General features: G+C 35.5%; 1 protein-coding gene across 1 annotated transcript in view; it reads left to right on the forward strand.

Moving 5' to 3' along the window:
- Positions 1 to 27,207, forward strand: part of TMEM131 (transmembrane protein 131) — a 91,527-nt gene that overhangs the window by 43,048 nt on the left and 21,272 nt on the right. Inside the window, exons 5-27 of the mRNA NM_001012694.3 lie at positions 434 to 557; positions 1,503 to 1,619; positions 2,748 to 2,870; positions 3,807 to 3,887; positions 6,286 to 6,436; positions 6,524 to 6,580; positions 7,570 to 7,631; positions 12,243 to 12,351; positions 14,239 to 14,347; positions 15,207 to 15,360; positions 15,461 to 15,631; positions 15,961 to 16,071; positions 16,157 to 16,291; positions 16,830 to 16,934; positions 17,461 to 17,547; positions 21,343 to 21,495; positions 21,644 to 21,719; positions 21,821 to 21,938; positions 23,840 to 23,978; positions 24,093 to 24,202; positions 24,573 to 24,639; positions 25,645 to 25,796; positions 26,400 to 26,542. Of these exons, the coding sequence (NP_001012712.3) occupies positions 434 to 557; positions 1,503 to 1,619; positions 2,748 to 2,870; positions 3,807 to 3,887; positions 6,286 to 6,436; positions 6,524 to 6,580; positions 7,570 to 7,631; positions 12,243 to 12,351; positions 14,239 to 14,347; positions 15,207 to 15,360; positions 15,461 to 15,631; positions 15,961 to 16,071; positions 16,157 to 16,291; positions 16,830 to 16,934; positions 17,461 to 17,547; positions 21,343 to 21,495; positions 21,644 to 21,719; positions 21,821 to 21,938; positions 23,840 to 23,978; positions 24,093 to 24,202; positions 24,573 to 24,639; positions 25,645 to 25,796; positions 26,400 to 26,542 (2,654 nt within the window). The remainder of the gene's footprint in view (positions 1 to 433; positions 558 to 1,502; positions 1,620 to 2,747; positions 2,871 to 3,806; positions 3,888 to 6,285; positions 6,437 to 6,523; positions 6,581 to 7,569; positions 7,632 to 12,242; positions 12,352 to 14,238; positions 14,348 to 15,206; positions 15,361 to 15,460; positions 15,632 to 15,960; positions 16,072 to 16,156; positions 16,292 to 16,829; positions 16,935 to 17,460; positions 17,548 to 21,342; positions 21,496 to 21,643; positions 21,720 to 21,820; positions 21,939 to 23,839; positions 23,979 to 24,092; positions 24,203 to 24,572; positions 24,640 to 25,644; positions 25,797 to 26,399; positions 26,543 to 27,207) is intronic.

Consider the following 27,207-nt stretch of genomic DNA (forward strand, 5'->3'; position numbering starts at 1 on the left):
GTTTATGTCCTTCAGTTACCAAGCAGATAAAATACTTAAGTCCATATATACTGATGCCATTGAAGAAGTGTTTGAAGGAAGAGGATTACTCAGATGTTCTAGCATAAGAGTAGACCATTTTACCTCTTCTGATTGCAAAGTAGAAACCTGAGAAATAACATATCTTTTTTGATAGGTACCAAGTTATAGGATAATGCAATGTTAAGTAAGCCTTCATAAAAGGTAATAAGTAATCAGTCAAATATCAAAGGGAAAAATGCTAAGTCAGCCTTTATTTAAGGTAGAATTATATGTATTACTTAAACACGTGAGCAAAGTTTTATTGTCAGTGTTCCAGATGCTATATGTACCTATTTAGCTTAAGGGGACAAACCCATTGTTCTGTTTGCTAGAAATCTTAACAGTTTAAAATGTTTTCTTCCCGTTTCTGCAGGCCAGTTGGAATGCCAAAAATGGAGAAAGTTTACCTACATAACCCTAGCTCAGAAGAAACAATTACACTAGTATCAATATCTGCAACAACATCGCATTTTCATGCGTCATTTTTTCAAAATAGGGTAAGTTATTCTAACTTCCTCAAAATGAGCTTTTTCTTTGTTTTCTGTGTGTGAGCTTGATTCCTGCCCAGCCCTGCTTCCCTAAGTGAGCTATTTGTTTCAATAATTATATACCTAAAAATATTAAGATACCTCAGTTCTTGATCTCAAATCAGTTACCAAACAAATTTGATGTGTGTATGGAATCATATGCAAACCCTACTAGAAAAGAAGTAATTAAATATTTCATAGGAGTTCTAACTAGAGTGTAAGTATATACTGTCACTAGCAGCAGATATCCTTGCTGCTGGTGTGACCGTTAAGTGTGCTGTACTTCAGAGCATGTACATACAAGAGGTATGAGCTCTTCTTAGAGTCTTGTGAAGACTGTAGATACAGTGAAGAGGTATTAGTCTGAAGCAGTCACTCTAATGCAGATGTAACTATTGCAGTCATATCGTAAGAACTTACAAGCTGAAAACCATGGTGTCAGTAGGTTTAACTCTTAACTGTGTTACCGTCAGATACAGTCATCTTGTTTCAGTTTTGTGCATAGGGCCTGTGGTTTAGCAGGGTCCAACAAACAATAAACAAGTCCTTACTTCAGAAAAGCTGACTGTAAAGCAGCCTTTCTCACTTTTCAAAGTTCTGTAGTAACTGCCTTTCTCTTGTGTTCAGTAAGCTCAGTCCAAGGTATTTCTGTGTAATGGTGAATTCTGAATTTACAGTTTAGCCTAAAAGTATGGTTGAATATAATTTTGCAATAGACATTAGCTGCAAAATAATGTTTTGATTATTTTATTACACATCTCTATGCCTTTCTCCAAGTCTATTGTAGACTTTCTAACTTCAGTGTTTAATAAAGAACATGTGACCATCTTCTGTAGCACAGGAAGTGTTTATCTGCAAAGTGAAATGACCTCAATAAATTTGCTTTTTCTTCTGCTTGCCTTTTTTTTTTTCCAGAAAATTCTTCCAGGAGGCAATACATCCTTTGATGTAGTTTTCCTCGCAAGAGTAGTGGGAAATGTAGAGAACACTTTATTTATTAACACTTCTAACCATGGGGTATTTACTTATCAGGTAAGACTAGTGGAGAGCAATCAGAAAAAGTTGTAAAATGTGAATCAGCCTTATGGCTATATCTATTACTGCATATATAACCACACAACAGTGTTTTTCCAGACAAGTTAAAGAACCTTCCACCCAAGCTGCTTGTTGTAATGCAGTTCTATCAATGTAAATATCTATAGGCCAGTAATGTAAGCCAGATCACTAGAAATTATATGGGGTTTTCTGTGTATGTTAGTGGCTCACTGCAGTGATCCAACTCATTCTTTTGTTCTTTGCTCATCTGATACAATGATAAGACAATTTGATTCATTATGCTGGCAAAAAAATAAAAAAATCCATTTACTTGAGATAAACTGTACAGATGAGAAAAGGTGAAAAGTGAGAGCATTGTAGAGTCCTTTGAGTTGGAAGGGACCTCTGAAGACCATCTTGTCCAACTCCCCTGCCATGAACAGGGACACCACAGCTAGATCAGGTTGCCCAGGGCCTGATCCAGCCTCGCCTTGAAAGTCTCCAGGGACAGGACATCAACCACATCCCTGGGTGACCTGTGCCAGTGCCTCATCACCATCACTGTAAAAGACATTTTCCTTGTATCTAACCTCTACCTTCTTTGAGCTTAAAGCCATTTCCCCTTGTTCTATCACCACAGGCCCTGCTAAAGAGTCTGTCCCCTTCTTTCTGGTAGCTCCCCTTTAGGTACTGAAGGGCTGCTATCAGGAAATCCTCATGTGAAGGGAATCTAGCTCTAACACTGCAACATTCTGAAAACAACAAAAGCCTTTCCTGTATAGATACTTTGTTCCATAAGCTTATTAAAGGATTTAATACCTTTTTAACTTTTAACTACTATTTAGTGTTTCCGGGTATCAGAATAAAGGTGTTATTTTGATGTCCTGTGATCTAAATATGTCAGTGTAATTAAGTAGTGGCTATTAGAAATACTTCTTTTCTGTAAATGAAACCGATTTTAGTTCAGTGTTTTAGCTTTAGCGTGATGCTAATTTAAATTCTCAGTGAGAAATATATTAATTAATTAAAAGGAATGTTTGGTAGACTTAAAAATTGCATATATATTAAATGCTATAGCAATTATATACAGCTGCTTAGGCTTGTTTTTTTCTTCTTCTGTCCTAGGTGTTTGGCATTGGAGTATCGAACCCCTATCGTTTGCGCCCCTTTATTGGGGCACGAGTTCCTGTAAATAGCAGTTTTTCTCCCATAATAAATATACATAACCCTCACAGTGAACCTTTGCAGGTGAGTCTAAGAGCATTAAATGTTCATTCATTTATGAGATTAGTCTGAAGTGTTATTTATTTTGGTATTTGGTAAATCTATTTGAACCGTAAATCTGTGACACCAAGTTTTATATGTTACATAAATACATTTCTGTTTAAATGCTGATCAGTTGTTCTAGAAATTATAGATTATATTCACAAATCTCTTTAATTTGCTGAATTGAGGTTTTACTATGGATTTTCCATTTTTTAAATGTCATAATTATTGCAAGATGGAGAACTACACCTCGCTGGTAATCTAGAAGAGTAATGAAGCCGATGAAGTAACATAGATTTTGCATTTTTAATCCAGGCATGTCCTTTGGCTCCCTTCTGCTCATTTTGCATTGATACGATAATGTTTTTTTGATGTTATTGTCAGCTAAATATTTCAGGAAGTAATCTGATTTTAATTAGTGATGAGCTTTATTGATCAACAGTAAGGAAAGAAGAATGCTCCCTTGATCTGATAAATGTAGCCAGAAATGTCCACCAATGAAATCTGAATACAGTAAGCTCAATGTCTCTCTAGGCTGTGTATTAAATATAGTATTATAATAATTTCTCACAATTAGTGGTGTCTTTACTGTGAACCCTAAAATGTAACAGTTGTTCAGTGTTCTTGTATCAAGGCAGGATTAATGAAGTGATATCTGAACATAACCGAACTAGTAAATCAATAGCCGGATAGTGAATTTCTGCTACTATTTGGTAAATGATTCATAAACTGAAATTCCACAGAAAGCACATCAAGTGTAGCACTAGCCAATGGTTTTATCATAATTAAAAGCAAATGTATTAAGAGACTGCAGTGGTCTAATAGTTGCTAATCCCTTACGTTGCACACTGTATTATCTGATAACTGAAATAGACTCCCTTTAATGGTGTGGTTCTTTTTTCCTGTTGTCCACTCCAGGTAGTAGAAATGTATTCCAGTGGAGGTGATCTCCATTTAGAGCTTCCAACAGGTCAGCAAGGAGGTACAAAGAAGCTGTGGGTAAGTAGTAATGTCTTGCAGCATTTACTGTAGATGTTTAGGGAATTTTTATTCTGATATCATCTTAGGATTGTGGTTTTTTTACCAAATGTTTGTCAAGTAAAAGAACCCCATATAAACTGAAACTGAATGTTGTGTTGAGGGACGTGGTTTAGCGAGAACCATTGGTGAAGGGCTAACGAATGGTTGGACTTGGATGATCCTGTGGGTCTTTTCCAACCTTAGCGATTCTATGGTTCTGTGAAACAGTAACAGGGATCTATTAGCTGTATGATAATAAAAATTGAAAGAAGAGCTTAACTTCAAGAAGCCATCTCCATTTAACTGTTCTTTTTTGAAATGAGACGAATCACGCCCACTTGAGCACACAGGACAGTGTAATCTTTCTTATGCCTTGCAAGCTGGATTCAGCCTTCAAGAAGATTATAAAACAAAACCTTTTTTTTTCTTTAATGAACAAGTCCTTCCTGAAAATCACTGTGAATGTTTATGCGAGTTGAGAAAGCAGCTGAATCAACTTAAGGAAGAAGAAATTGAGGACTATAAAACAGCAGCATGTCCAACAGCAGTAAATCTCTACCCTGAATCATTATTCAAGAATGGCTAGAAATGGTTCTGGAAAGTATGCATGCCCTACGCTACATATCTTCTGCCAGTGACAGAGTAATGGCTTAGACAGACACTTGGTCTGGCCTATTAAATCTGTTTTGTTGTGTTCTTTGTGACACACACTGGGATCTTCACGGGAATTAAGTTTTAGAAGCATTCAGAAGATGAAGTTTTGGATTTGTGCTGTATATTGCACTCTTAGTAATGGCCAACTACATATGAAAACTTTTCCTCTGTGATGGATATTACTGTTTTTTTATGTCTGTTTTTGTCTAGGAGAGACTTCAAAGTCACTGGGGTTCAAAATTTGTCTCTTACTCCAAATATCATTATAGTCACTGACTATTGTATCTGTTGCAGTGAATAAAGCCAGCATATTTCCAAGCCAAGAGGGAAAATCACAAAAATTAATTCTTGGCTTTCCTGGAGAAAATCTGTGGGAATGGCTGTAACTTCATTTTAGATACACATATTGCAAAGGAGTAGAAATACAAATCATAAGAAGTGTAAAAATCAGTGGAAAGAGCAAAATTACTGGGAGGTGAAATAAGGAATAAAATCAGATTTAAAAAAAAAAAATCAAGGTTTATTTTGACACAGTTTTACTCAGATGGCATTGCTTCTAATGGTAACCCCTTCCTCATGAACAAAAGAAAATCTACGGGGACTGCTGAATTTTGTAATCATTAGTAGGTATATAAAAAACATACCTGTTTGGTATGGTTAGAATCGCCAACAAAAGCAAAAAAGAATTTTAAATGTCTACCTCGGTTCTAGTTCTCTTTCTTCAGCTAATAGCTATTTGGCTTCCTTAAGACAGGTTGCCAGCTAAAGCATTGATGGCAAGCACACTACAGTTGCACAGAAGGGCAGTTAGATTAATACTATTTAGCATTAATCTCCTTGTATTTCAAAGTAACCATTGGCATTTCAAATCAGTATGACAACTGGAAGTGAAACCAGTAGGTGGAGGCACACAGATATAGCAGAAGAGAAAGTAGAAGAAATGATCTTAAACATGGTTATGATACTTTAATGTATTCTGTCAAATTGTTCATTGTTGTCTCAAGTTGTACTGACGTCAAATGTTTTGATGATTGGATGAAGCAGTCCATATATGAAGGAGCATTGTTATGATCACTACTTAATGGTACTTCAGGGATCTAGACAAACTTTGGATGATGTCTAATTACTCATATGGAAGAGTCAAATTGCATCCTTGGAGACAATGTAGCAGTTTGTTTATGCTAGGTTTGTGGATAAGTGAGAGCAGAATTTGAAAGCTAGACTCCTCTGTATAATTTTTAATTCAGACTCTCCAAATGTAGTTACTCTGACTACTAGCAATTCTGCACTATTTTAATTTGTGTTTAGCTAGTTGGTTTTCACATTTGTGTATGTGTATAAAAATCTATGGGCTTTGTGTCTGCTTTGGGGAAAAAAGCAATTAGAATATATAGAAATAGCATTTGAAGTTACTGAACTCAATAACATTTGTGTCATTAATCTCTGATCCTTTTACCACACTTTTAAGAAATAAAACTTAGGAGGGTAATGAAAGTCCTTTTCTGTATACCTGTTTTTAATCAGTGTCATATTTATTGGGGAAAAAAACTATCCAAATGAAATTTAATGGTAACTTTAAAAACATCCAGGCTATGTCTTGCTTCCATTGCTGCTTTTTCTCTTATCGTACAGTTATACTCAATACTTCTATTGTAGTTTTTACTGTAGCAGCTCTTATTATAATTACTGCAATCTCACAGATGCACTTTTAATGTTCTGTTAGGAAATACCTCCCTACGAAACAAAAGGAGTGATGAGAGCCAGCTTTTCTTCGAGAGAAGCAGATAATCATACAGCATTCATTAGAATAAAAACAAATGCCTCAGACAACACAGAATTTATCATTCTCCCTGTTGAGGTAGAAGTTACAACAGGTTTGTAGAAAAGCATTTTTGACATTATTTGGCTTAATGAACTTGTGCAGTGAGAAAATGGTGATGTTTCTTTTTCTTCCCTTAAAGCACCGGGAATCTATTCATCAACAGAAATGCTAGATTTTGGTACGCTACGAACACAAGGTAAAGCTGTACTTCAGATCTCAAAGCATTTGTAAGGGGCGAGGGGAGAACTGGTTATCTCTGTACTATTCCTTGTAGATTCTGAGATTATGATTTTATTTTGTTTTTTCTTTAAGAGCCAGAGTTTCAAAAATAGGAAAACAACGCATTGCTACTATGCACAAATGTGTTTGCCTTCAAGTAAACTTGAGATGTGTACAAGCAAACAGTACTTTCCACATCTAGTTATAAGTCAAGTACTGACATGAGTCTTAAAGCTTCGTTGCACGTGGTTTAGCCTGAAAACTGCTGTTGTTTACTTCATTATTTTTTGGGGAGGGGAAAGATTGCTTTATAGCTACAAAGCTGTAATATCTTTCATACACAAGAAATTGTAGAAGTACGCAAACTTAACCAAGTTGTTTATAATTTCTTTTCTAAAAGTGCCATTTACACATTTGTGCCATATGTTTTGCGTTATAAATTATTATTGCTTAGTGAGATCAAAAAAAATTTTTATGCTTGACAGAAAGTAATAAAACCAAAGGTACCTTTTGAAACTGTAAAAGGACTTATGAGTATTAAAGAATCAGTCCATATATATCATCTTTGAACTGACAAACAAAAAAAATGCAATTTAAAAAGTAGCTTCTGAAGTACTTTTCCATGCAACATAGCTAACACATAAGATTACCAAATAAGATTGTCTCTGCTAGTTCATCTGGCCAAAATCATGCATTTTACTATTTTTAGCTGGTTCGTTTCTTAATGTGTTGGAAATAAATGTAGTTAACTGAAGCTTGTAGTATTTACTGCTCTACAAAAATGCCGTTTAAAATGTCATGTTCCTGAGGCTAGCTACTTTGGCTGTACTACCAAGTTAATGTAACTCTTTAACACTAAACAACAGTGGATTTACACAACAGTGGATAGCTAGCACAGATAACTTTGTATAACGTTTTCATATTAACACAGCCTAATAATCAGGTGTGTTTTTTGTTCTTTAACAGATCTACCAAAAATTTTAAATCTGCATTTATTAAATTCAGGAACAAAAGATGTGCCAATTACAGTAAGTTTTATTTCCTTTCAATTTGAAACTTTCTACCTGGATTTACTTCATCTCATGAAAATTGTTCATTTCGAGCTTCACCATGCAGTGTTCAGAAATAGAAGCTAGGTAATAGATGACTTAAAATATGACTTACTACTAGGAAAAGAAATCATGTATAAGCATGGTAAAATTAATTTGCTTCGTACCCTTCTTTCAACAGCTGTTTCAATATCTGTAGATTACGTCTACAGTATCTTAGGGGGCCCCTAAGCTTTTCTACTTGTAATTCCAGCTTGGTGTACAAGAGATTAAGGTTCTGTGGGATTGTGGCCCTTGTTTTGAGTCCATCTCATTTGAATCTTGAAATAAGAAAATGGCCTGAGAACACTTCAGAGTCCTTTCCTGTGAGATCGCTACAGCTGCATATAAACTGTAGACAGTTTCAATATTCTACTTTTGGGATTTTCTGTTTTTATTTCAGAATTTTTGTTGTATTCTTGTGGTTCATGCGTACCTCTTTCATGTGTAATTTCCGATGTGATTTTTCTTTGTCTACTATTTTTCTCAGTTCTTCCTTCTCTTCCTCCCGTCTTCCTTGTTTTCCAGATTTGTTTGTATTGGTAGCTATATATTGTCCCAGTGCATTTTAAAAAGTGTTGAAGTGTTGAAAAGAAACCAAAGGAATCAGAAGAGTGACAGAAGGACTGGCAAAGGTTTCTTACCGAGCTCTTGGAGAGCATTATTTTGTTTTTAAAGCTTTAATTGTAGGGAATGATATTTTAATAGTAGAGGTTGAACAAAAACATAGGACAGGATACTGGACACCGAGGCTAGACAAATTTATGGTAGAAACAGGATACCTATTTAGTAAAGAGGATAGCTTTCCGCTGTAGTGATAGTTCATTGCAATTTCTGCTAAGTTATTATTCATGGATAACTCTCAAGTCAAGTTAATTGTATAGTATAAGAGAATTTAATTTGTGGAAATCGTAGTGCTTATTATTTCAGTGAGGGTAGATGATTTTAAGGTCCCTTGTGGTCTTGTGTGCTAGAAAGCACCTTCCATGGAGTGTGGTAATATGATCTAATTGAAAAGTTTTCTCTCTCCTTCCTCTCTAAAAAGACCTGTATATAATTCTTTCAATCAGAGGATTTGTAAATTTACTAGATTTTTTTCAACTGTCTGCTTTCATATGTCATGCCCATGTTCATAGACTTGCCAGGTTTTTTGTAAGGTGTGTGACATACTTCATGAGTACAATGCAGATAACTTTATATTCAAACTGCCAGTATCACATCTGATATCAGATTAATTAGCACCTAATTCATACTTCCCTTTTTAAAAGCTATGATCTCTGTGTTCCTGACCATAGGCCATAGACCACAGTCTACTGGTAGACTATTATCTGCTCATTCTACAATTCATGACAGAATTTTTTCAGATGAGTTATTCTTTTATAATGTATCAAAGCAATTAATTTAGAGATCTTGAAGGGCTCTGGAACTTACCTTCATGATGATAAAGTTACTTCATTTAAGCCTAAATATGATATATTTTTCAATGTCACATATGGCATGTCCAAGTCAATTGTTCTTATTAAAGCACAATTAGTGAAGTTTGTGAGTTGTATAGTCTTACCAGTATTTCAAGCACTGTGTGGATTTCTGCTGCTATGCCAGTTTTAAAGTGGTAAACAAGAGTAAAGAATTTCTGCAAAGAAACTAGTGAATAGTGTATTTCTAGGAAAGCTGAAGAAATGGATTTCTGATCCTTTAGAACTAGAGTTTAATAGCAGTGAGGCAGAGCTCTGCCACAACTTTAATCTTAATGTCAGAAGTAAAGGCCAGGGCTATATTTAGCATATATTTAAGTTGGCTGCTGGAAGAACTAAATATCTTCAGGTCATCTGTGTATGACAGACTGCTAACAGTGCTGCCAGAGCTGTAGTGTGCTTTTAAGTTCTTAGTCATGCTGTGGTCCAGCAATTTGGTTAAGGAACAGAGGAGTGAGTCACTTGACTTTCTTTTTTTGTTTTAATAGTCTTTACAAAAACTTCCTTATTTACGTTTTTATAGGTTTTTTACGTCATTAGGGAGCATCGTGTTTACTTTGACTGGCTGAACTGTTGTGCTGCAACAATTAAACCACGTTGTCAAAAGTCTAATAAAGTCAGATGGTTCTTCTCTTTTAATTTGTCCCCTTTCTAGAAAGAAAGTTTTGTTTAAGGCAGTTTAAGTCCATTTCATCGTTAACAGCAAAGTCATTTTTCAGTTTCAGCTCCTGGTCATATTCCATGCATAAAGAACAAGAAACTTAAGGATACCTCTGTATTGAATCTAGGCCTATACATTTGATGATAAATGTATGAGAAAGTGCTTACTTTGGTCCCAGTTCAATTACTTCACAGATTTTTTGCTCTTACCAACCTGTGAGAAGTAGTTCTCTTCCGAGTTATGTTCTCCATCTCAATTTTTCAGTGTGTGCATCTCAAAATAATCAAAGTTGCTTCAAAGATTCAAATCTACTAGTAGTTTATCACACACCTTCTTCATCTTATTAGAATAGATATAGTCTGAGTCCTTAAACCATATCCTACAAGATTTCAAAGCTTGACTGAGGCACTTCCATAGATTTGTATGTAAATAAAATGCACTATTTGAAATTCCTTTTCCCCACAGAAGTTGCTGACGGGGATTTTTCTGAGAAAATTGGTGGTGTTAGATTCTCAGTGGAACTCGTTCTGCATGTGTTTTCTTATGACCTGCTGTTGAGGAGCCCGTATTTGATGATTCATAAGGCACATCTCAGGAAACAAGTTTTGCTTGGGCTTTATTTGAAATGAGTTAAAATTTGAGGAAAATGGATTTAAAAGAATTCCTAGGGAATTTTGTTTCCATTAGTCATCTTAATGTTATATTTCCTGTTATAGCATGTAATCAAGCAGCAAGAGAAATGTGACTGATATAGTTAAAAAAAAAAAAATTCAACAATACGGTGTTAAATTCCTTCAACTAAATTTATCTGTAGATGTTTTGAACAAATCCATGTAGATTTGTTACACTTGTAGGTTTAAGAAATACACCTCTGAAACCTGCATTTTTCTGACACCAGGTTGTCCTTTTGCGTATTTTATGTTGATGAGCTGAATGAAATCAGCATCACTTCAAACTTTTAATAACTCAAAGCCAGCTTTTTATAAGGAAAGAGCTGCTAGAAGTGGTTATCTTTTCTACCATGCAAAAGTTATGAACTTGACTATAGCTTTTGTTTTGCCTGTTTTAAGGGGCTTTTCAAATATACCTCGATCTCAGTTTTGTAATATGGATTCCATTAGAAAGAGATTGTGATATTTATAAATCAACTCACGAGGAGAGGTATCAAATATCTGCACCATGTGTATGCAGGTGTTTGACAAAGGTCAGTGCTGTAAGTCCAATATAGAGAATCTTCCGGTTGAGCTAACAGATTATTCATTAGTTACATGAGCAATGCTGCTTTCCTTTGAGGGTTGTACATTAGTTATGTAACTTTGCAGAACTTAGTTATGTATGCAAAATTTTACAGCTTTCATTTACAATCAAGAGCAGCTTAGCTTTGAAGAATTAACTGGTGTGTAGCACTAGCTGTCTGCCTTACTCCTCCTCTCTGATGAAGAAAGTCTCAGCTGCTTATGAAGCAGGTGCTAAACCTCTGTGGCCTAGCATAAGGTAAACCAGCACTCATTTCAATTTTCTTAATGCAGTGTCTTGTAATTTATGGCAGCTTAGCAGCTGCTATATGAGCAGCTGATCTGTTTTTACAGCAGAAGACAGCTGGGGAGGAGGAATCATGGCAGCCATCCCAATTTTAAGCAAAATAAGAATAAGAGCATTTAAGTGCTCCAAGCCCTGTTTCTGTGCATGAAATCTAAATAGTTTGCTAGTTGTCTCTGTAGACACTTCAGGTATTGATGCTTGCCATCCATAATTCTGCTGCATAACAGTGGATGTCTCTTCAAATCACCTGTGGCCAATAACTGACAGAATTGCTATCCTGGTAACATCCAATTCACCTTTTCTATGTAATTAAAATCAGTAATTGTCAGATTGAAAAGGTGATATTGTAAAATGATACTCATTTTATAGTGACATCTCAGATTTACAGACCTGTTCTTTATACTGATTTATTTTCTAATTCCTATGGCAGTTTTGCAGACTTAACATGGGATCAGAGGCTAGGTGGATGTGTGTATTGCCATTAGTTACACAAGTCAGCTAACAGCTTTGTCAACGAGTGAACCAGAAACAAATAGGCTATAGTTATTGTTACCTCGTGACATTAAGAATAACAGTAGTTCTTAATTTACATGAATAAAATTGCTTTCCGTTTCTTTTACATATTCTTGGCTATACTGTCTCTTCACTCTGTTTTCAAGGGAAGTACCCTATTGTCTGCTTTTCTGCATATTGAGTAGTTTTCAGGACTTGAAAAATATTGTAAAGCCTCTTGTAATGCTGTTCTGTTATAGGGAAGGTAGACCTAGACAAACTCAGGAACAATTAGTTGCAGCTGTGTCACTTTGAAAGATGCTTGAAGGCTGCACAGTGTACAGTACTAATGAGTGCTTTATATTTTGATTCTGTTTGCAGAGTGTGAGACCTACACCACAGAATGAAGCTATAACAGTGCATTTTAAACCAGTTACGTTAAAAGCCTCTGAAAGTAAATATACCAAAGTTGCAAGTATTAGCTTTGATGGTAAGTACTTCACCTCTCTCCTTAAAACTTGTCCAGTGCTTCGTAATACTTACTGAAAGTTCACGAATTGTTTTCTAAGAAGTCTCTTACTTCTTAGTCTCTTACAAACTGATGCTTGATGCTTTGAGGAGGAAGTGGAATTACTTGGAAGAGCCTTGTATTTCTGCTGAGCTCCTGTATTTCAGAAGAGTCTTTTTCTAAAGTCACAACTACCCAGTGACTTAGACTGATAACTAATAGCGAGAAGAAAAGGAATTCTTAAACAATCTTGTGTGTAAATATAAAAACTGAGTATCAGATTCTATTATAAACATAAGTTGTATTTTGAGTCATTGGTGAAAAGGTATTATTAGCCTAAAAAGGTGTTTGGTTTTGGGAAATTGTAGCAAACTAAGGCATGTTCATCACAGTGATGTAAATTAGAGCATATCCCTTGGAATACCCTTTGAGCTTTCTGGAGTTTAAAGAAGACTCTAAGATACTGTTTTCCCCCAAAATGTTTTGTGTTGGAGTACCCACAGAAATAGGGCTCTGTCTTGCACTTGAAAATCTTAGTGTGAGTGCTAGCTTGTTTTCTTTTATCTTGAATTCATATTATAAAGAAAGGCAGGTGAGAGTGGCAAAGCTTTCACCGTAACCTTTCCTATGAAGATACGTTATGTATCCTCATACTGACATTCATTTGTATCTTTATGAAAGAAGTGCTGGTTCGTTTCCTTCTTACATAGTGTGACTGTAAATATTACGCCGACCTTTTATAGAAATGTTACCTCCATTTGTATTAGATTCTGATCAGCTATCAGACTGCTGTTGACCTATTCAAATCTTACTGCTTTATGAGACTAGTTGGTACTGTAAGTCTCTCATCTTGGATTGCTTAAAGATGGAGTCTTATAGATGCAGTGTTTTTAATTTCAGGTAGACATAATTTTAGAATTTGTATGAATAGAGAGGAAAGGATTTTGTTTACTGATTAGCGTTTTAGACTTGAGTGGCTTACAGTTTGTAAGATGAGTGAAATATGTCTTAGCCCATAAATATTAGATTCTAAAACAGCTGTACTCTGTCAACCTGAGGTAATATGTCCAGATTTTGAAGCTGGAAGGAATTGGATGAGAATGTACAGACTGACACATGGTACGTTTTGGTGGGATTGATTGGTGGGGAACAAAAAAAACCAGTCGAACTGCATAGTACGTTTGAGGGACTGACTTGGTGAATTATTTTTATTTAAGTAGTCTGCCATAACTATTTGCTCTTACAGCTGTCCTACTACATGCAGGGAATTTAGAGGCTGGCAGTTTCTGCTAATCAGTATTTGAATCCCATGACTTTTCTGGTCATGTTGCTACCAGGATAACATTGCTTGTTCTGTGACCTTGGAACAGGCCTGTGAGTTTTGTTCTTGGCACTTGTTTAGCCTTGGATCTTGCATGGATTCTGATTCTATTTCAGTGTTTTTGGCCCAAAGTCCTGCTTGACTGGTAGTTTAAAATAAGGAGCCTAACACTCGCAAACTTCTGTTCCGTTAGTGTAGAACAGTACATACCGTAGTGAGGAATTCAGATGCTTACCCAACATCTTAATTGTCTGCTGGACATGTTTAAATCATTTATTTGACAACTAGGCTTTTCTGGAGTACATAACTCAACCATATCAACTAACTGGCATAAGGGGGAGGAACTCAGATATCTTCTAAGCCTTGTTCTATGTCAGTGGTGTATTGAAGATTCAATAAGATCCATTTTCTTCTTCCACAATACTCTGTGGTCTCTGGTCTAGCTCTGTTTGTACTACTCTGGTCTAGCTCTGTTTGTACTACTCACGCTAATCTAACCTAATGGATTTTTGTGTTTGTTTGAACAAGTTACTTATATTCTTTTTCAGCATCAAAAGCAAAAAAAGCATCACAGTCTTCTGGGAAAATAACTGTTAAAGCAAAAGAGAAGAGCTACTCCAAACTTGAAATTCCCTATCAAGCAGAAGTATTGGATGGGTAAGTGTGCTGCTGTTGAACAATGTTTAGGAAAAAAAATGCTGAAAATAAGCTGGTGTGGAAGGTAACTCTAGCCTTTTTGGTGAGGGAAGGGATATAAGGAGATGGTACCTGTGTTTTCTGAATCAAGCTTATTTAGAACTACAATCACTGGTACAAGTTTTTTCTGTTTCTACGCTCATGAGGTATGTCTCAGTAATGCTCAGACTGGTTTCAAAGCTTGGGTTCAGAGCGATCTGCATGAGTCGCTTCTCAAAGCAGCTGAAGACTACAGATTGAGACACTGGAAAAAAATTCCAGTTCTGTAACCCACTGTATGAAGCAAGAGTAGAGAAAATATTTTTGGTTTTAAGCAATATTTTGGAAGGCATCATGTCAGCACTTCTTTTTTTCATTCATTTACAAAATTTGGCTAAGTTGACATTGAATTGTCATTGAATTGTGTTGCCTTATCAACTGATTTGACAGTATGTTAAAGGCAATTAAACTAAACATTACCCATCAGAACTCTGGTGCTGCAAACTCCTAATTTGGATGGTAAGGAACATGCACGATTTGCAAGCTATCTTAATACATGGACACTTGGTTTTAGTCCTCCTAGCATGCTGAGTTATGTATTTTCTTAATTCATTTGCATTACTGAATAATCGATGTTCCTGTAGTGTTATTGGTGTTAGCATGCAGTGTGCTGTGTACATTTCCTGCTGATGGATAAAATGAATTCTAGTACACGCACGCACGTGTGTGAGTGTGTGTATATATATGCATATATATATATGTAAAAAAACTATACATCTAATATACGTGTAATATATGATTAGATAAGACTCATCTTTTTCATACTGTTTTCTTTTCATAGGTATTTAGGGTTTGATCATGCTGCTACGCTTTTTCACATCCGTGATGGTGCTTCTGATTCTGTGGAAAGACCAATCTATCTAACAAACACATTCAATTTTGCAGTCCTTATACATGATGTTGTGTTACCAGAAGAAGCAAGGCCAATGTTTAAAGTAAGCCTCAGTTTAGTGGAATGTTTCTACCTAGTAGAAAATGTTTAAGCATGCTTCACTTCATTAAATTGTAACTGATCTTCATTCTTCACTGGTCTAGGTCCAGAACTTCAGCAAACCTGTCTTAATTCCACCCAATGAATCCAGATATATTTTTACACTTTATTTTATGCCTTCCACATCATCAGTCCATATAGATAACAATATTCTACTTATCACCAACGCTTCTAAATTTCACCTACCTGTTCGAGCGTACACAGGATTTTTAGATGTAAGTATTTCCTTTTTTTAGCTATTCCAGTCTGGTTAGAGGCAGATTTCATAGGACTCTCTTTATTCTGATTCTATGGGGGCATAGCTTTCTTAATTTCAACAGACTTACAGATACGGATAATGTCACCCACTTCACCAGCTCTTTTCTTAAACGGCTTTTGTTACTGCTGGAAAATTTTTTCTCCCTTTAGTTATATGTAGAAAATGGATAGAACTTGGAGATCATCTTAGTACTGCTGCACTTGACTTATTTATTTGTTAATAAATTTAAAGTTTGAGTATATTTTATATTTAATTATGCTAAAATACCCTTATTAATCTTTCTAGTACTTTGTACTGCCTCCAAAAACTGAGGAACGATTTATAGATTTTGGCATATTGAGTGCAGCAGAAGCTAGCAGCATTTTATTTGCCATCATCAACAGCAATCCGATAGAGGTAAGGATGGATTTATTTTTAGTTTGTCTTTTAAAAATCTTACATCAGTATTGTTACTGAAATAGTATCTTTTGTTCTTTTTAAGCTGGCTATAAAAAGTTGGCATATTATAGGGGATGGTTTGGCCATAGAACTCCTAACAACTGAAAAGGGAAATAGAACAACAATAATTGCAAACCACCATGAGCTACAAAATGCTAGTGCATCTGATCAGTCTTCAGTAAGTAACCCTTTGAATCTATTGCTGAAAGCTAGATGTCAGAGGGGGGAAAAGGACAAATGTGTGTTTTTTTATAGTTCAATTTTAGCATGGGGGTGGGAGAATAAAAATTAAGAATGATTGTCAAAAGAAGTATATATACTCTTATTTTTAGTTTTATTCTGAGTAGTAGTATGGCTTTCAAGTTGGTTAGATTTTGAAAGGAGAAGTTCAGAAGCAGTAACCTCCAAATGTAAGTAAACTAAGATTAAATATTTTTTGAATTTTTTAATTTTGCCACTGTCATTTCTTTCAGATAGTTTATCATAGAATCACAGAATGGCCTGGGTTGGAAAGGACCTTAAAGATCATCTAGTTTCAGCCCCCCTGCTGTGGGCAGGGTCACCAACCACTAGACCAGGCTGCCCAGAGCCACATCCAGCCTGGCCTTGAATGCCTCCAGGGATTTTAAGGAAATAGAGACTTGTTTAGTGTATTTCTTTGTGAAATTTATTTTCTGTTTTTAATAGAATACAATTTTGTTTCCTACCATTTACAGGTGATACTTACATCAGGTTATTATGCTGTGTTTAGAGTAAAACTAATAGCAAAAGAACTTGAAGGAATTCATGATGGAGCTGTGCAAATCACAACAGATTACGAGGTACGCTTATTTTATATTCATGTGTTGTCCAAGTGCAGCACCATGCACAGTGCGGATTATTGCCATCCCTTCTGCACTCCTAAGTGTACTTTTGTTTCAAGGTCTTATCATGATTTCTGATGTCTTTTGGGAACTTTGGTATATCCTCTTCCCTATTAGTAATTGATAGTAATCTTAAATATGTTATTCTCCTGCTTTCCAGGAAAGTAAGTCTCTCTCAGATGAGACCTGTATAATGCCCCATTGCAAGGCTTTTATTTTAACTTTGCTTTTATATTCCATGTAGAAACAGGCTAACTATGACTGAGCAAAGATTTGCCTCCTGACAGTAGGGAGTGACCGTTTGAGTATGATGACACATTGAAATCTTAATTCATGGTTGCACATTTTAAATGTGTGTCTAAGACATTCATTGGCTACATTAATTGTGGAATTTCAGGGTTTTATTAATCTATGCAAATAAAAGTAGAAGAGATGTTTAAAAGCTGGAAGTAACATATTTTCCTTAACTCTCTTGTTCTTTCAGATTTTAACTATACCAGTGAAGGCAGTGATTGCTGTAGGCTCACTGACTTGCTCCCCAAAACATGTATTTCTTCCACCTTCTTTTCCGGTAAGATAGCTAGGTCACAGCATTAAACCTTTTTGTGCTGTTTTTTATTCACCTGTCATGTTCAATAGAAACCTGTGTCTTAAACTGTGATGTGTCAAGTTGCTGGAGATACTGTTTGTTTGTATTACTTCATTTGTCACCTTTTTTCCTTACATGTCCCAAGCGTCGTATGTGGATATCATTTATCCTCTACTGCCCACTTACATGGGATCTTTGAGTACTGATGTGATGCTAAACATGATTATTTGCAGCTGTATTCTAATGTAACTGTGTTTACGTAGTTATTACCAATTTGCACACATTAGCACCGGGAGTAAGACAGATGTCATTGCATACATGTATTTTTCAGATTTCTAATGTGTAAAGCCAAAGATGGCAAAATTAGCTAATGAACTGAAGCTTCAGTATAAAAGGTTTTTGATCTCTATGAAGCATTATTGTGTTGTTTCCACATTGAAAGTAGATCATCTTTGAGGGTGTATGGTGGAGTACAAGAACAGGAAAGCAAGAAAGTTGTGGGAGTCTGCAGCTCTCTGCAAAAATATGCTAAGGTTGTTTTCTTTCCTGTTCCTGCAGTAGTATTTATTCAGTAGTGGCTGAAGGCAGCTTCTTTGCTCAGTTGTGCACCAATCTATTAACTGGATAGTGCTTTTTTTTTTCTTACCTGATATTCAGTATGGCCATGCAAGTGTGGGCAGTCAAGGCATATTGACTTTGCAATTGGTATTTCATCAAAGTCTGAGATTCATGTGACTTTCTGATGAGTATGGAACATAATACAATAGAAAATCACCAAGAGAGAAATGGTAGACTGAAAGAAAAAAGGGTAGAAAAGGAGAGATGGAGATGGCAGGATAAAAATACTACTACGGCAGTTCTCTCAAAAGATAAAGCCATCTTCAGTATGTTTTGAAAAAGCAGCTGTACAAAAAGGGAACGGTTCTCCAGTGTTTTTGTTAGTGATTACTATTTTATCTAGTGCTTTACCAGTCCAGTAGATAAATTACAATTTTTCAAAGAAAGAATGCAATGGGACTCATCAGAGGAGAACAGGCCAGTCAACAGGACTTTAGCAAATCATTGGCACGTTTGTCTCATGATCCATTCCATCTCCCTTTTGCCCTCCTTCATAAATTTTTCTGAAGTCTTTTGTTACTCTCAAGGTCAAACTGTCACTCCTAAAGTCACATAGTTCACTTGTTATTTTCTATCTTTAGGATCTATGTTTCCTATTTTACTATACAGCTTTACCATTACCAGGATATTTATTGCACTGACTGATATATCTGTAACTTCATCTGTGAACTGCTCCATAAGTCTTCAATAAACAAAAACTTAATGGTTCGCTTCCTTTTCTTTCACCTAAACATAAAGCAATTTCTGTTCTGTATCCTAGTTTAGATCTCCTATTTCCCGTCAAGGTCATTGTCCCTCTTGAATACCTCAATAATACCTCAATTTGTTAAATTTTGGGCCATAAAGGAGTAATTTTTAAAAATCAACAATTCTTCTAACTAATATCTATGCTTCTGTGTGCATCTTGATACAGTTCTGCATTCTTCATCACCTTGACTTTATTTTGTTTGGGTTTTGTTTTTGTTTTGGAGGATGTTATTAGTTCTTTAGTACCTACATTTCTTGGCTTCTAGGAGGTAGTATCATTGCTGTCCATCATTTTCTTTCATCCTGGGACTGCTGTAGTTTTTAGTAGCTTCATGTTCTGCTCAAGTAATTTATTTTCACATGTTAATTAATTCAGGGGACTCTTGAGCTATTGCATTTTATTTGGGAGTATGAACTTGGACAGCATTATCATTTTAGACAAAATTCTAGACTGCCTTGTGTTCAAACCTCATGCTTCTTAGAGCAATTGGTTTTAGCAGCTACTTCTGTTTGTTGAACACTCAGCTCTTTTGATATTTGAGCACACGGAAAGCAGACTTGCTTTTTTTTTTTTTTTCTTGGTTTAATTTCAAACTAAACTTGTGATTACTGAATTCATGATCTTGCATCTAGTCGTTCAGTAATGCCTCTACTACTTAAGAGAATAAGCCTAAAATAGCATTAGTTCTTGTTCCAGTTTACAGAAGAGAAATCTGACTGCTATAAAATCCAGGAATAACTAGGCACTACGATTTTAGTAACGCTTGTTTTTCATTTCATACCTAAGGTGTAATTCTCCTGCAGCTGCCCGGTTCCCAGTGCTGTCTGTAATTTTAGTGTATTTGCACCTAAGTCTCATTGCTGGTATACTGTAAAAATCTGTCTGCAATACACTAATGGTGCATACAGGCCTTCTGACGATCACTGTCTTGACTCAAGAACCTTTTCTGTGCTGACTTGTACTGTGTAATTTCACTGTTAGCTTACAGTGCCACCTGTCCTAACTTTCCACCCCAGATGAAGCTTTTTTGAGAAACTATGCTAAATGGCTTTTTAGCCCACTTAAAAATCTTTTTTATTAATGGGTCGTAGTCTTCTTTCCTTATCTACTCTTCAATATCTAAAGCTACATAGTGATCTTGCTGAAATACTTTTCATTTGTTCTGCAGAGTTTAGTGAACCTTTATCTTGCCCAAATGGTGCAGGTTTCTCAGCTTTCTGTAGGTGAAGCACAGATGGTCATTTCTACTTCCTGTTCAGTTTAACAGTACTGTACTATTTACAGAATTACTCTTGCAGTTTATTTCCCTCTGCAGTTGGTGCTATTGAGACTGTTTTACTAAGTGAGCGTTTCCTGAGGCTGTAGTTAACTTTTGAGCCTGCAAAGTTAATCTCCATCTCTCCACTTGTGATATTTTTTTTGTTTTTTTTTTTTTAAGGAAGTATTGATTTAAGGGGAACATTAAAACCTGTTTGTTAGAAGATAGTCCTAGGCATTTAAATTTGCTTACATTTATCTCTTACATACGTCTGATATCTTGTCACCAATTCTGTTTAGCCTTTCACTTCTGTTCATTTATTGTTTGCCACATCCTTATCAGGCCTGGGTGTTGAGATAAGGTGGAAGGCATGCCTACTGAATCATTGCTTTACAAGTGAGATCAAACTGCTGGAGTGAGTTTTAAAAGGAGGGTGGGGGAGAGAGGGAGAGCTTGAGTACTGCGGCCATTTTGGTTGTGACACATAATTAAACCACATGTTCTCCACCTAAAAGATAAAACGTAAAGGTATGATGGAGGAGGGGAAGCACACAGTTTTCTTTTTCAACCTAGTTTTTTCTTTGTGATCTTGTCTTTTCAAGGTACTTTGCTTGGTGCCTTCATTTCATGGGGAGGGGAATGGGAAGGTTATGCTTATGTTGTAAAATGTTCTCTGTCACCTGGTGTGTTGACAATCTGATAATCTGCAGCTTCACTCAAGTGTGCCTTTAAGATAATTTTTAAACAGATGTAACTATTTTCTGAATTTGTTGCAAAGAGATTGTTTGTCTTTTTGTATCTGGAGGCTGATAAAACCAAAGCTTTCTCTTGCCTTTCCTCCTCTGGCTCTCTTAAAACATTATTTGACTAAGCAGAAATGTCCTAGCTCTCTGAAAACCTTAAAGTGTGTTTCTTTTGAAAGAGAGACAAACCATGTTTGGGAACAGGTGAAGGAAGAAATCAAATTCACAGAAACTTACCTTGAAGTGTTTTTTTTTTAAAAAAAGCATTTTTTAAGAGAGCACTGTTAAAATCTCAGTTTAATATTTCAACTGTGCTGTAGCCTTTTTGCCAGTCTGCATAAGTAAATAAATACACATGGTAGAGAAAATACATACTGTGCACCATTTTTCACCCTTTTTATTTTCCTTAGGGGAAAGTAGTTCACCAGAGCATGAACATTATGAACTCCTTCTCTCAGAAAGTGAAAATACAGCACATACGTTCTCTGTCTGAAGATGTCAGGTTTTATTATAAGAGACTGAGAAGTAATAAAGAAGATCTGGAGTCAGGAAAAAAATCAAAGGTTGGTTTTTGCCTACTTCTACAAGTTGTCGTATTCTTTCCATGTTATTGCATATGTGAGCTGGTCATCAGAAATCTTCTTCCTTCTTTCTTCAGTCATCGCATTTACTGTGCGATTTCTTATTTGCTCTGCTCTTACTGTTTTGCAGATTGCAAATATTTATTTTGATCCTGGTTTACAATGTGGGGATCATTGTTATGTAGGATTGCCTTTTCTATCTAAATGTAAGTAACTATCTCTTTTTAATGAAAATTACAAATAATTGTTTTCCCCTTAAGCAATGATTTTACACAAGGGGTTTAAAAATACGTTATGTTTTTTAAAGCGGAATCTAAAGTTCAGCACAGCATAGCAATGCAGGAAGATATGTGGGATTCTGACTGGGATTTGCATGAGAACTTATTCAAAGCATGGACAGAAATAAAAGAGAACTCAAGCCATAGGTAAGTGTTCCGTGCCTTTTACTTCCTCAGCCCATAAATCACTATGTAATTCTGTTACATGTGGTATTATAAAATACAGATTATTTTTTTTAAGGTATGTTGTAATGCTTTTTGAAAGAGCAAAAAAACAGCTATTTGGTGTTCTCTGCAAAACCTTGACAGAGAACATTTAAAAAGTTAAAAACACTACCACTAACAACAACAACTTCAAGTCAATTGCAGCCTTGTAATTACTATTGACTGGAGCATACTGCAGTTCTACAAAGGATGGCAGGAGCAGGACAGTCTCTGTCCTGCAAATCTTTTCTAAAACAGGTTGTACTGTATGCAGTATCCCTGCTTAATCTCTTTTAAAGTAGTAAGCTTAACATCCCTCTAAGTTTTCGTAAGGTTTTCTGTTGCTGCTATTCTGAATTTATTGTATTTCAGTGAGTAATCAAGCTGTCTCATACTTCTCCTTGGGTAATGCTAACTAGTAAGTGATTAATCATTGCTATCTAATATTTAGAGGCTTCTGCATCTCTTTTTAAACATCTGTTTTCACATTTGTGAACTGATTAAGCTTCAAGAGATGTTTGCTTTAACAGTAAGTGATGTCTTTTGTGGTGATAGCATGCAGACTGATTTCAAAAAAGATGCACATATTTGCAGAAAGACAAAATAATTGTAAGTAGCTTCATTGTTATAACACTGATTTTTTTTGAACAACTTCTGAATAAATTTGTTGTAAACTGAATTTTCTGTGAGAATATTCTATCATCTGCAGTAAGACAGTAAAGGAAAACACTGTTAAAACTTCTGACTAAGCAGCAGTACTGGGGAATGTTTGATGCTCAAAATCAACTTTTGATTGTTGTTTGATGCTAAAATCAACCAGCTAGCCAAGATAGTGTTTGTCAAAGGAGAACTTGCTCCTTCTGAATAGATTCTGCCTTGGATATTTAGATGATACTCTTCAAAAAAATTCTAGGTTTTAAGCTTAGTGTTTGGTTTGCTTTGCTGACTGGAGAACTCAGTAGCTAGTTGTCTTTTGGCTTGTGGTGGAGAGCTCATGGAGTAACCAATGAACCAACTCCATTGTACAGGTCGGCTAATAAAAATGTGACCTAATTTTAGATTTCATTTAGATTTGTTATTGTGAGTATAGGTGCATGCTCCACTGTATCCATCACACCTAATTTACATCAGATTTACAGTATATTGCTTGTACAACACAGCTTGATGGGTGCATAGTATGTTTTTGGCGTAGGTATCTGGATGTTGTATTAGAAATGGACTGTAGTAGGATTGATGGTTTTCATTTTCACTGTTCATACTTCTAGAAATTGTCATAATTAATTACAATGATCTCAGAATAGCAGCATTACATAATCTCTCTCTGACTTTTAAAATACTTGTGGGGTTATTTTTGTTTAATGATCTGAATCTTGATCAGATTCTCAAGATTTGCTTCTGCAGTAATAAGAGGTAGGCACTTTCTAACAAAACAGCAGAAGTTGTCTCACTGTCCCAAGAATAGTGATTTAATAGAAATACTGAAAGACTGGTGATACAGTACGTAAGTCCGGTCGTATTTTATGGTCACCTTATCCTTAAATACACTCTAATAGAATTTAGAATGGGTGGATGTTGATGACAATATTTAAGTAGTGAACATCTTTTTGAAGTTGGTCTCCTAGAGCATGTTTTGAGGGTTTCTGTTGCATTTTCTTTTAGTGGTAAATATAGGCAGATCTTCGTGGTGGTGGGTGATGTTGTTTAAATAAATTAAGCATAATGTACATCTTCTCAACCTAATGATGTTTTCAGGGTGCTTTTAAGCACTCTGCATTTTCCAGGATTGTTTTTATCCAGGTTTTTGCCACTTTACTCCTGTAAAGTTTTATAACTATTTTTTACAGGCTGAATGCAGTATTTGAAGTGGACACAGATCTTCAGAAGGGTGTTCAGCTGACAGTTACTGCAGAAATGGTCTGGCCCTCCATACTTAGCTCACCACGCCAGTTGAGCTTCCCACTCACCAATACTAACAGTTCATCAGTGAGTTATTTTGTTGATAGCATCAACTTTTGTTTTATAGACTGTATTCTTAATAGGTTCTTCTAATTACAGTTAACCAAATATAAACTTTGCAAACATTGTATCTCTGATTAGGAGGAAGAAATTTTTCTAGAAAATCCAGCTGATGTTCCTGTGTACGTTCAGTTCCTTCCTGTAGCCCTATATTCAAATCCATCCACATTTGCTGATAAAATGCTAGAACGGTAAGTACTGTTTTAAGAGTACGTTGGGCATTTTTACTCTCCAGCAAAATGCAGTTTACAAAAATTGCACATAATGTGTTGGTAGTTATTGTTGCTCATTTCTAGAACTTGAATCATGAGCCCAGCTGGGAATTGAATCTAAACTGATTCACGTTGAACATACAACTGAATTTACGCTGAATTTATACTTTTTTTTCCTAAACTTGAAGTAATGAGGGAAAAAAAAATAAGGAAAGCAAAGTGATCCTGTCAGCTGTGTAGTGTTTGAGTACTTCTGTAAAGTCTTGATGTGTTCTAAAGTCTGTAATAAGTGCTAATAGGTTGTTTTCATCATGAACGGGGGGGAAAAAACATTGCGTGTTTGTTTCAGGTTTAATTTGAGTAAGCCAGCGGATTTCAATCTGAGGACTCTAGAATTCCAGGTCTTCAGAAATTGTGTAAGTATTCCATTGCATTCTTTTTAGATGCAATTTTAGTGTTTAAGAAGAGTTCAGTCATGCATGTATTAAATTTGAGGGATTAAGGGTCAAAAAGTACGATGCTCCTGTTGGATAGTCTTAGGGAAGTAGGAAAGTATTTCAAATGTAACAGTTACATTTTAATTCTCAATATATACTTACGTTACAATAGAAATGCAGAAGTTGCAGGAAAACTGCATTGATGCATTTTCATTCATTCTCTTACTGATACCAAGGATTGCTTTAACAGTGTTGTGGTTTGTCGATCTAAAGTTAGCAAAGTACTGAATTTTCCATTGCTTTGTTCTTATTTTAAACCTTTTTGTTTCGTAAGTTTTGTGTACAGGCTTAACTGTGCATGTTTTCAGATAGAGCATGTGACATTTGGATCACTTCCTTTTCTCATCCTATATATATATATATATATATATATATATATATATATATATGCTTCCCTTCCATTTACAATTAGTTTTAGATTTGCAGTTTGATGCTTGCATTGCATCTAAAGGGAAACTATGCAAAATACACTTTTTTCAACAGGCCTTCTATTTTAAGTTTGGTTTTTTCTCCCCAATTTTCCTTCTTTACTCTGGAAAACCAGTATTCTAAAGCACGTTTCTGTAGTGGTAGGAAATGCTGCATAATGGCTTATTGCTGATTTAGTGTTAAAAATATACATTTAAAAACTTCAGAACTCCTTCTTGTGTTAGAGCTTTATGAATCCACATGTGTATAGCTTAGCTTAGTTCTGTCTTTCTGTGTTTCTTCTGCTTGTCAGACTATTAACTTATAAATAGGGAATTTACTGTGCTAGAAGTTGTTTCTGGCTAAAACAACCCAATGAAACAGGCTGTTAATTTGCTCTTGTAAGAAGCTTTTCTAGAATGCAAGCAGTCTTCTACCTAAACGTATGGTCTATGAAATATATGTTAAAAATCTCTATTCTTGAAAGTATTACTTTGTTTTCCTTGCTCTGTTAAGGTCCAGCCACTGCAGAGCACTGTCGGACTTGCAAAAGGCCTGGCTCGTCATTCAGTTCTAAGCTTAATGTTAAAACCTGGGGAAAGAAAGTCAGTCAAAGTAAAATTCACTCCAGTTCTTAACAAAACCGTTTCATCGTTAATTGTTATCAGGTATGGTAGATATTTCTGAAATGAGCTTGAATTTCTGATATTTATTTACATGTATGGTTATGCTTGCTGTCTGTCAGAAACTCACTATTACAAGGGTAATTACAGAATCATATGTCAGAAGAAACCACAATTTTAAGATAAATCTGTTTTACAGTACTTACACTGTATTCAGTACATATTTGCTAATATAAATATATAATCAATATACTTGCATTTATTTCCTTAAATGCACACTCTAGTGCTTTGAAAGTAGGGTATCTAGTTACAGATACCATTTCTAAGATAAAGCTATTTCAGTCTTGCTCTGTGAAGAGCTCTGTATGCATAAATATTTACTTTTTCTGTCATGTGATGATTTAGTATGATGATGAAATATAAACTATATCTAATTCATCCTTATTGCTTGCATGCTTTGTTGTGCTTTCTTAGGCTTTAGTCTTGCAAACGTTCTGTTTATGACAACTGGCACTACTTCTGTACTGTGAGGAATTATCTGGGCTGGTATATAACTTCATATTCTGTAGAGAAGCTTGCAAGAACAATAGACTGCATCATCCTTTCATGAATATTTCCAAACCTCTCTTTTATTTTTTTTTAATACAGAAATAATTTGACTGTAATAGATGCCGTAATGGTACGAGGACAGGGAACGACCGAGAGCTTGAAGGTTGCAGGCAAACCTCCTGGTCTTGGAAGTTCTTTACGCTTTAAAATCACAGAAGCACTATTAAAAGACTGTTCAGAGAGTGAGTACTTTGTGAACTGCTGTGCTGAAGAGAAAATAAAGGACATTTTAAGTGCACAACTTAAAACATATATGTGTGGAAACATTTTTTCCCTATTCTCTTGTGTCAGAGGTTTTTCCTTTAAATTTATTAACATTGCCTATTAATTTAGGCAGAAAATGATATATTTGATCTTGTAAATTTTAATATGAAAATTAGGAAAACTGGAAGGTTCCTTGTCCAGTAGAACTCAAGATGTAGGAGGTGAAAATTTGAGCAAAGTACTGGAATGAAGTATAATTCCTGAATGTTAGAAAAAAAGACATCATGGTTTCTATCTGTTTTGTGTTTTTTCTCCCTGATGCTCAAAGTCTGCACACGGCTAGCAGGGAGAAACAAGCGATATGTTCTTTGAAAAGTAAGCACAGGCAAGTTCTGTCCTGGGGTCAGAGGCTTTCTGCTCCGTGCCCCAGGCTTTCTTCTGAGAGGAGGGCCAGAGGGCACCTGTATTTGTAAAAGAACTGGCAAAAGCGGTTCAGTTTTTATCTGGTTTATTAAAATCTGGTTTTATCTGGTATTAAAATCTGCATTACTAATTAGCAGATTTCCATATGTACTGTATTAATTACTATCTGAGATCTTTTTTTTTTTGAGGAACAAGTAAGAAATTTTCAAGTAAAGCTTAG

Source organism: Gallus gallus, chromosome 1 (genome assembly GCF_016699485.2).
Source record: "Gallus gallus isolate bGalGal1 chromosome 1, bGalGal1.mat.broiler.GRCg7b, whole genome shotgun sequence".
NCBI lineage: Eukaryota > Metazoa > Chordata > Aves > Galliformes > Phasianidae > Gallus > Gallus gallus.